The 9,986-nt window shown below is 53.0% G+C and overlaps 1 protein-coding gene and 1 long non-coding RNA gene across 12 annotated transcripts in view; both read left to right on the top strand.

Moving 5' to 3' along the window:
- Positions 1 to 150: 150 nt before the first annotated feature.
- Positions 151 to 1,810, top strand: LOC128775578 (uncharacterized). The gene is made up of 2 exons (XR_008420378.1): positions 151 to 1,026; positions 1,478 to 1,810. It is a non-coding gene; the product is annotated as an uncharacterized LOC128775578 (long non-coding RNA).
- Positions 1,811 to 4,573: 2,763 nt separating this feature from the next.
- EPS15L1 (epidermal growth factor receptor pathway substrate 15 like 1) overlaps positions 4,574 to 9,986 on the top strand; it is a 96,892-nt gene continuing 91,479 nt past the window's right edge. For 6 of the 11 annotated variants that reach the window (XM_019416188.2, XM_019416185.2, XM_053897873.1 and 3 more), the window contains exon 1: positions 4,575 to 4,656. In XM_019416188.2, the coding sequence (XP_019271733.2) occupies positions 4,624 to 4,656 (33 nt within the window). In that variant the 5' untranslated portion in view covers positions 4,575 to 4,623. Of the gene's footprint in view, positions 4,657 to 9,986 lie in introns of all 11 variants that reach the window. The other 5 variants (XM_019416182.2, XM_053897872.1, XM_019416179.2 and 2 more) reach the window with 2 other exon arrangements.

The following is a 9,986-nucleotide window of genomic DNA, read 5'->3' as shown; positions in this document are numbered from 1 at the left end:
TAAAAGTTGGTAGTGGCACCCGGGTGGCTTAGTCAGTTGGGCGGCCGACTACAGCTCAGGTCATGATCTCGCGGTGTGTGAGTTTGAGCCCCACATCCGGCTCTGTGCTGACAGCTCGGAGCCTGGAGCCTGCTTTGGATTCTGTGTCTCCCTCTCTCTCTGCCCCTTCCCTGTTTGCTCTCTGTCTCTCTCTCTCAAAAATAATAAACATTAAAAAAAAAAGTTGGTAAAACTGATTTTGAAAAAGGAGAACTGATGCCTTTTTTTTCTTCAGGCTGTAAATTACCGATAGCATATGCTAACCTTTTCCAATACAAAATCTTTTTTTTTTTTTAATTTATTTTTGAGAGAGAGAGACAGAGAGTGCGAGTGGGGGAGGGGCAGACACAGAATCTGAAACAGGCTCCAGGCTCTGAGCTGTCAGCACAGAGTTCGAGCCCCCGACACGGGGCTTGAACTCATGAGCCATGAGATCATGACCTGAGCTGAAGTGAGATGCCCAACCCACTGAGCCACCCAGGCGCCGCCCCCCCCCCCCCCCCCGCCCCCAATATGAAATCTTGATACACCATCATTAGCGTGGAAGCGTTTTGCAGGCTATTCTGGAGAACCCGGGTCTTGTTCACACACTTCTGATGTGCTGTAAAGATGCTCCTGCTTCTTTTCCGTCACTCTGTGACCCACTGCTGTGGCCTTTTATTCTCTGTAGGACAGAGGAATGAAATTCATTTTCTCGAGTGAAAATAATAATTACTTCCCAGTTCAATTTTTTCCCTTTAATCAAATAATTTGCTTTCTAATATTTTCTCTTTTAAAAACATTTTTTGATGTTTATTTTTGAGAGAGAGACAGAGACAGAGACAGAGTGCGAGCAGAGGAGGGGCAGAGAGAGAGGGAGACACAGAATCCCAAACAGGCTCCAGGCTCCGAGCGCTCAGCAGAGAGCCCAACGCGGGGCTCGAACTCACAAACTGGGAGATCGTGACCTAATCTGAAGTCGGACACTTAACCAGCTGAGCAACCCAGGTGCACCTTTAATATTTTAATTAGAAAACTAAAAAAAAAAATTTTAAGTAGACTCCACACCCAATATGGGGCTTGAACTCACAACTCCAAGATCAAGAGCCAAATGCTCTACTAACTGAGCCAGCCAGGCGCCCCAAATAACTTGCTTTTTTAAAGTCCTACATAAGCAGACTTCTGATTTGAAGACACCCGTTTTTCACACAGAAACTTGTGTTGGAAGTAATAAAATTTAGGACATCAGGAATTTGGAATCCGGTGATATTACAAATAAGCTGCATACATTAGAAACTATATGTGGCATATTGCTGGGTGATTAATGTGAAAAGTCTGCCGAGGAAGTGAAATTCCGGCAAGTTCCGTTCTCACTTTGGTTGAAGTTGGCGGACCTTCAGATGTGGACTTTTGGGCTGACGGCTGACAGTTTATTGGGGTTGGTGGTTGTCACTCTCAGAAACGAAAGACACTTGCTGGAAGTGCAGGGATGGGATTCAACTGTCTACCTCTTTAATCTCTGAACGGGTAAGAAGTTACTGAGGAAACAAGCAGAGCCAGGCTTTGAGAGAATATGCTGCAAGCAGTTGTATGAAGACGGGCCAGACCAGGTCAGACCCCGCAGAGCTCATCTTTTGGAGCAGTGCCAACCTAGAGAACTTTCTGTGAAGATGTTGCCCATTTGCACTGGCCAATACAGTGGCCACTGGCCACCCCTGAGCCCCTGAAATGTGACTGGTGAGACTGAGGAATAAATTTTAAAACAAATTAATAAACATTGGTTTTAGAGTAATTTTGGGTTCACGGCAAAACTGAGCACAAAGTACAAAGAGTTCCCACGTACCCCCACTCCTACACCCACACATCTCCACCGCCATCAATATCCCACAACACAGCGGGACGTTTGTCACCACGGCTGAACCTGACACATCGTGATCTCCCAGAATCCATAGTTTACAGTAAGATTCACTCTTGGTGTTGTACGTTCTATGGAGGGATGCATTTTCAATCTTATTTAATTAATTAAATTAAGTTAATTTGACTTTAGTCAGCCAACCTGACGGGTGGCCGCCATGTTGGACAGTGCAGCTCTGTCCAGCGAGAGAGGCCCAGGAGGGGGGATCACTGCCCAGTGTGGTGGTTACAGGAGTAAGAGGGAATCCCAGGCCGCTGGCTGGGTGGGACTCACACCGCCAAGCCTCTGTGTCCAGGCAAGAGGATGCAGGAGAGTCTCTGTTGTCCTGGTCTCTATAGGCTCTGACACCAAGGCTGGAAGCCTGCATATGCCATTTCACGGACACCCGTGCCCATTGGTTTCCTGTCATGTTCCGTCAGAAAGAAGTGGGAAGGCAGGTGGAGAGGAGAAGCCATTTTTTTGTCAGGCTTCTGCGGGCATCTCAGGCATGATAAGAACAAAGCAGTGGCTTTAATGATGGGCAGAAGCAGCAGTGGCTGGGGACTGCGGGCTTCCGGGTTCCTGCTCAGGGTCCAGTGATTTGGGGTTTTGGGCCACACCTTTTTCCCTTTTGACCTTTAGTCTTAGAAGCGCTTGAAGCTCCCTACAGTTACTAATCGATAGGCGACCTTATATGCCTGTTCTGTTTTTCGCATACTTTTGTACTCATTCTCCCGTATGAAACATCCTCTGTGGGAAATACCTAACATGACTTTTCCTGGGGTGCCTCGGCGGCTCAATCAGTTAAGTGTCTGACTCTTGGTTTCGGCTTCTGTCACGATCTCATTGTTCGTGGGGTCAAGTCCTGCGTTGGGCTCCACGCTGTCAACATGAAGCCTCCTTGGGATTCTTTCTTCTCCTCTCTCCGCCCCTCCCCTGGGTGCACTCTCTTGCTCTCTCAAAATAAATAAATAAACTTAAAAAATATTTAAAAAAATAAAATGACTTTTCCTTATGGAACACAGACTAATAAAGCACTCAAGACAGCTAAAAGCCTTGATCACCGCACCTAGACCACCACTACGCTTTCCAGCTGACCCACTCCCTTCCGTCCATCTATGCTCGGTACATTTTGCCTCCTGCATCCAGAGCCACCACTCTAGAACACAAATCTGATCATGTTTAGATCCCTCTTGTGGCTTCCCATTGTTTTTTGGGGGGAATGGGACAGAGGGAAAGGGAGAGAGTGAGAATCCTTTTTTTTTTTTTTTTTTAAACATACTCATTTTAGAGAGACAGAGTGAGAGCAGGGGAGGGGCAGAGGGAGAGGGAGACACAGAATCCGAAGCAGGCTCCAGGCTCCGAGCTGTCAGCACAGAGCCCAATGTGGGGCTCAAACTCACGAGCCGTGAGATCATGACCTGAGCTGAAGTCGGACGCTTAACCGACTGAGCCACCCAGGCGCCCCAGGAGAGTCCTAAGTAGGCTCCACGCTCAGCACAGAGACTGACATGGGGCTCGATCCCACCACCTGGGATCATAGGATCAGTCAGATGCTCAACCAACTGAGCCACCCAGGTGCCCCTTCCCATTGATCTTTATACAGGGGATGGAGAAGTGTAGGAGCACGATGAGACTGAAAACTTAGAGCAGACAGCAAAACACTCTCAAGATGAGACCAGATGACACATGGTCTCATATCATTGCTCTTTACTCAGGGGTGTCTCATAAGATCAGCAGGAGCTTGTGAGACTCCCAAATGGAAGAGGGAGACAGGAAGCTGTGCCCCACCCCTGAGATCACATGGCCTTCTAGCTTGCCTGCCTGAGAAACAGGGCCTGATCAGACTCACTGTGCCACCATCACAGGAGGAGGGCAGGTAAGGGGATGCCCACCTGCCCTGAAGAGACCTTGCGGTCAGCTGCCCAGGATTCCTTCTTCATCTTGTTAGTGGAATCCTTACTCATCCTGTTAGTGGAATCTGGCCACAGAGGAGTGTGTGTCCCTCGCGAATGGAAGACAAAACGTCTGAGAAATAAATGCCCTCTCCAGTACCGGTTCTCCAGCAAACGTCCGGTGCCTGCTCTGTGCCAGGCACAGTGTGAGACATGGAGGTGGAACGACAGCAACCATATATTACCACTCCCACTTTTCAGAAGGGGGGACTAGGGGCTCCGAGAAAGTAGTTAAGTGACTTGCTAAGGTGATTTGCCTCCTGCTAGAAATGGGAGCTGGGAAATCATCACACACACACACAGACACACACCCTCCCACCCCCCCACCCCCCCACACCCCCACACATACACCCTATCCTGGGAACAGCGAGTGTAGTTGGGCACGGCGAGGTTTCTGACGCTCCGCGAGGTGCGTAACAACCTTCCCATAAGGATTTGCCAGGCGCACGGAAAAGGGAACGGCACCTGAAAGAATGACAGCATGTCAGACTTACGCAGCGGACGGAGGGGTAACGGGGCAAATAGGCTGGTTCACACGGTGGGACCCGCGCGCCTAACCGGCCCCGCCCCCTCCCGGCCTGGGCTAGGTGTGCGCGGCCCCGCCCCCGCCCCTTCGGTTTCGGTTGCGCGTGCGCAGCCCTGCCTCGGTCCCGCCCCTTCCCGGACTCAGCTGCGCGCGCACCGCCCCTCGCACCAGTGCGCACGCGCGGCCCCGCCCCCGTCTCCCCGGCGCTCGGAGCCCGAGTCCGCGGGAAGATGGCGGCCCCGCTCATCCCGCTCTCCCAGCAGGTATGGGCCAGCGGGCGGGGGTGCAGCGCCGGGGCGTAAGGCGCGAGGCGGGCGCCCCGGGGAGACCGATGCGCGGGGAGGCCCACCCGAGCGGCGGCGGCTCGTGCTGACGGGCCCGCGCGGAGGGAGGGCGAGTGGGCGGGCGGTCCTGAAGGTGACAGGCCGGCCCGGCCCGCGGCCTCCCGCGCCCTGGAGACCCTCTGCGGGCGGCGTCCAGGCGGGGCTGCTGCATGTATCTGCATGGTTCAGGGCCCGGGCCCGGCTACGAGTCTGGCCTTTGCCGCAGCTCCCAGGCCGGGCGATGCACGGTGGCACTGGGCTCTCGCTCTGGGAGGTGGGCGAGGGGAGCGAGCCTTTCTGCCGGTGCGACAGCCCCGCGAGTCTTTGTTTTCTGCCGGGTCCCAGCGCCGGCGAGGACGGTGTCCCCGCCGGGGTGGAGGGCAGAGCCCTGCCAGAGCCAGGACCCTCCAGCAGTGCGATCCCGGACTCATCCCTCTCTTGGGAGCTGTTTCTGCCACCCTTGAATTGAGAGAGAGGAGCTCGCACGTCTCCTTTCTGCGTCTTCAAATCTGCCTGATGGTCTGTCTTACTAAGGGGCAGTAACAGCGGCGCGACATATAACGTGCAAAAAAGAGCCTTGCGCAGGCAGCTTTGCTTTCTGGGAAGGATGTTCATTCATTTATTTGTCTGTCAAATGTGCGTTGGGCCAGGTGCTGGGAGTGCAGCAGTCACCCAGACAGACAAGGTCGCTGCTCTCCTGGAGGTGACACTCTTATGGGAACTAGAAACTACCTGTGTCCTGCTAACGACAGCTGCCTTTATTTACTGAATACTTGTGTTGTACCAAGCGCCATGTTATAAGCACTTTGAACTATCTAGCACGGAGTTGGAATTAAGAGTGAAGACACGGGGTCATGTCATCTTGCTGTTTAGTTCTTGGCTCTGTCATTTATTCCTTTGAGTGTGCTTGGGTGAAGTGCTTAGAACTCATCTGGAAAATGGAAATATAAAACATATAGGGATGATGTGAAGATTAAGCATGTAAAACGCTTAGTAAACAGTGCCTGGCACATCAAAGCACTCCGTGAAACTATAATTATTACCATCATTTAATTCTCTGGCAGATTGGGACATACGGGAATGTAGACCACAGCAGTAAGAATGCCGAACCTTAAGAGAGCTGATAGGTAGGTTGACATGACTGGCCAGCTTTTCCAAGGAGAGAGACATACCTGCTAAATCTTACAAGAACTAGCCAATTTGTAACGCCGTCACGAAATTAAAAGTGTTAAAGGCCAGTGGTTATTAATTAATACATTCTTGTAACAGGTATGAAAGTGCTATGTAAATTAGGTGCTCTACGGATAGGGGGTATTATTATTAATAGCCACTCGCTATAGTTTAGGATATGTGCATTGGGTGAAACTCACTTAGGCTCACTTAATGAGAACGTGCTCCCATTTTTTTGGGGAGGGGAAGAATCTTTTTGAAACTTCCTTTGACTTCCTGTCAAATTTTGACAGCCCTAATTTGAACTTTGATGACAACAGTGGCTAATGTCTATTGAGTGCGTTGGAGTTTAAGTGCTTTCTAACATGTTGGCACTTATCCCCACAACAAGGAGAAGGAAATTCTCATTTTACTGATGCAGAATTAGGTTCAGAGGAAGGCCACTGTGAGTTAAGGAATGGAAACATGATTTGGGTCCTGTGATTCATGTGCTTAGCACCCTTTGGGATAAATTCCCAGTTCTTTCTCAGGAAGCCTCGCTGGTCTGGTGCCTGCCAGCCCTCTCCCGCCTCCTGCTTTCCCTGGTCCCCACCCTGCAGCCATACTTGCTGCTTTTCTGCTCCTCCCACAGTCCCAGCTTTCTCTGTCCTCAGGGTGTCTCACTAGTTGTTCCTTCTTCCAGAAGTGCTCTTCCCTGTCTCTTCCCTTGGTGCTTTTGGTTCCTGGGTCCTTTCCCTCCTTCGGGCGGTAGCTCAGATGTCATTCTTCCCAGAGGCCTTTGCTGATCGCTTGTCATAAGTAGAGCCCCTTCCTTCCCACCAGAAATGTGTTTTTTCCACACACCCCTCGGCACCAATCAATGGTTTACACCCAGGCACCCAGGGAGAGCAGGTACAGGCCTCTTGATCCTGTGACCAGCCCCCAGGAGGTGTCTCAAGGTAAACTCTTGAGACACCCATGACTTATACATGCCAGCGCCATTTCCAGGTGGCTTTTCTTCTCTATGTGTGGGATGGGGACAGGGGTGGGAGTTGCAAGAGACTGACAGCCAGGAGCCCATGACACGTTTAGGTCACAGACTTCTGTGCTTTTTCCTGTTCCTTTACACGTTTGTTGAACAAAGGCGTGACCAGGCTTTCTTCCTTCAGGTAGTTATCTGACATTTCTCTACACCTGTTCTTTTTTGTTGTTGTTAAGTTTATTTATTTTGAGGGAGATTGAGCACCAGCTGGGGAGGGGCAGAGAGAGAGAGAGAGGCAGGGAGAGAGAGAGAACCCCAAGCAGGCTCCACGCTGTTGATGCAAAGCCCGGCACGGGGCTGGAACTCATGAACCGTGAGATCATGACCTGAGCCGAAATCAAGAGTTGGACGCTTAACCGACTGAGCCATCCAGGCGCCCCTCTTTATACCTGTTCTTATGGGAAGCTCTGCACTAGGTGTTCCTGTCGGCCAAGGTGTGAGGCTTAGCCCGTCCAGCCGCTTTCAGTCTAAGCTGAGCGATCACACAGGTTCACAGATAATTCGCGGAGATGCGTGGATAGGATTCCAGGATAATTTCTGGTTGGGGGCATTCAGGGAGCCGCCTGGAGCGCGAGGCTGTGCTCTGGTTGGACTGAGGTGTAGAGCACACTTGGAACATTCTTGGAACACGGAACTTGGAACATGGATGGCCAGGTGAAGGTGAGTAAAGCAGCTGCTCGCAGGGTTGCAGAGGGGAGAGGGGCTGTGTGTTTCCCCTCTGTCGCCAGCACTTTTGCTATAGGCATCTTTCCTGGTCTGCTCCACAGTCCCCGGTATCTGTGACACCTCTTTCCCTGTGCAGTCTCTGATGACCCTGAATACGAATCTTGCTCTTGTGAAGGAAGAGTCAGGGTGGATTTCTCCCTCAGTTGGCGGCTCAGTGATTTCCGTTTCTCCCTGCCTCTGAGCAAGCTCCCCTTTGCCTCTCCTGGCCTGGAGGTGCACCTGTGTCCCTCCCCCCTTTGTACCGTGTGATCTCGTAAGTGGCCGGTCACCATGCCGTCCTTCACCCTGGTGGCCTGTCACTGGTTGCCCTTGAGCCTCACAGCACCGCGTCCTCTCTGTCTGCCCCCATCTTAGGGTCTCCCCGCAGAGCGTGCGCTTCCCCCACCAAGACGCTGCTGGAGTCCAGCCTCCTGTTTCTCCCTTGCCAGCCACCTCTGGAATTGGCCACTTCCTTACCAGATCCACAAGTTCACAGGCTGCGGCTGCCCCCCTTCCTACTCAGCCTCTGCCTCCGAGTTCATTCCGCACAACCACCCCCTGCTCCAGAAGCTTCCAGCTACTCCCGTCTCCCTCCCCTCAGTATGTCCAGCTCGGCCGCCCCTGTGCTGCTCCGCCTGACCTTGCCAGCTTGCTCTCCCACCCTCGCACCACTCCACTTAGACCCTTGCTGTTCCCAGCGCTCCCCCCACACCCTCCGTGGCTCTGTTGCCCCCACCTCCTGCTGTGACCTCCTGCTGCGTCCTGCCCCACCTCCCTCCCACGGGAGGCCACTCCCAGAGGCCTTCCTGGGGGTGTCTTCCATCAGTCCCACCAGAACGTCATTGTCCCTCCTGTACCTTCTGTGGGTCCCTTGTGTGGCCCTCGACCTAGGAAGCATGCGGGAAGCGTTGGGCTCACTGATGAAGAGAGTGTCCTGGGCCCAAGGGGGTGCTCCCACCAATGCCACTGGGGTCCTCCTCCGCCAGGTACTTCCTGTGCCCACGCCCTTGAGACACATCAGCTTTTTAATGGCTGCCATGTTCTGGAAGGTTTTTATTCCCATTTCACAAACTGAGACCCACAGAGATTTAAGTAACTTGCCAAAGTCCCATAGTTGGTGGGTTGACCCCACATCCGCCTGCCTGCAGAGCCCCGCTCTTTCCCCTCTTCCAGGCGGCCCGCTGGGCTCCTCGCCCAGAGCAACACCCGGTGAACGTGTCTGCAGTGAATGCCAAGTGCTTGGGACACTTGGTTGTCCTTTCGTCCCTTGTTTTTTTTCCTCTAAAATAACTGCCAGTCTCTCTGTCTTACTAGAATGCTAATGGTGATGTGGTATAAATTGGTGGGGACAGAGCCAGGGTTTAGAGTAAAGATTGGCCCTGCCCCGTAAGATCCAGAATTCCCCGGCTGGCTCTTTGTCGTATTGACCTGCATTGGCCTGGTTTTTGTGGACTGAGTAGCTCCCAGTCGAACAAGAACATACAAGTTTTGCTCCCTCTGCCCCAATTTTGCACTTTAAAGCAACTTTCCCACATCTGGCTCTTTACCCGATCAGCTGATCCCGGAAGTGGACTGTCTTCGATCAGATGGTACCCAAGCGCTGAGCGTCCACTCTCTGATGCCTCAGGCCACTTGCCGTTATTGAGCCGACGGACAAACACAGCCGCCCCCCCCCCCCGCCGAAGGAGCGAAGGAGGCAGCCCGTCAGCCACTCTGGGGGTGCCCTCGGGTTCTCCCCTCCCAGACTTCACCTGAGCAGCCAGCATCCACTCGGAAAGCTCTTCCACATTCTTCCTCAAAGACACTTCTCCCACCCCGTTACCCCATGAGGTCCCTTCAGGGGGTGTGTGTTTTCAGTGTCATGGTCCCCAGATGTTCTCTCAGAGCCCTCGGTTGTGCGGTATTTTCCGTATCTCACTTTGTCCGTGTGCAAACTGGGCCTAGCTCTAAGTATCTGCCTCCTGACAGCGGAGTATCAGCACCTCGCGGGGTGATGGGTGTGCCGTCAGAAAGCGCCTCTCGTTTGTGGATCGCGCTGTTCATTCGGCAGATGTGTATCAGGCTTCTTCTCTTTGCTGGGCACCTCCTGGCCAGTGGGATGTAGCAGTGAACCTGAAGACAGCTCTGTCCCCTGGAGCCGAGGTTCTAAGGACGGCGGGGGGGGGGGGTGCAGACAGCAGGAAAGGAGCTAGTATGTAGTCTGTCTCAGGGCCGTGTGGTCCGCGCTGTGAGGGCTGTGAAACCGAGTTTACGATCCCACAGGTGAGGTGGGGAGGCCTCACTGCACAGGCGCCAAGGACTGAGCAAAAAAGGCATTTGGATTGCTCACCTCCCCCTCCCGAGTCACCGTGGTCCGTCTTATCCTCCCTCTATG

Source organism: Panthera pardus, unplaced genomic scaffold (assembly GCF_024362965.1).
Source record: "Panthera pardus isolate Hobbes unplaced genomic scaffold, ASM2436296v1 HiC_scaffold_8, whole genome shotgun sequence".
Taxonomy (NCBI): domain Eukaryota; kingdom Metazoa; phylum Chordata; class Mammalia; order Carnivora; family Felidae; genus Panthera; species Panthera pardus.
The sequence above is the reverse complement of the archived record's forward strand: the minus strand, read 5'-3'. Positions and strand labels throughout refer to the sequence as shown.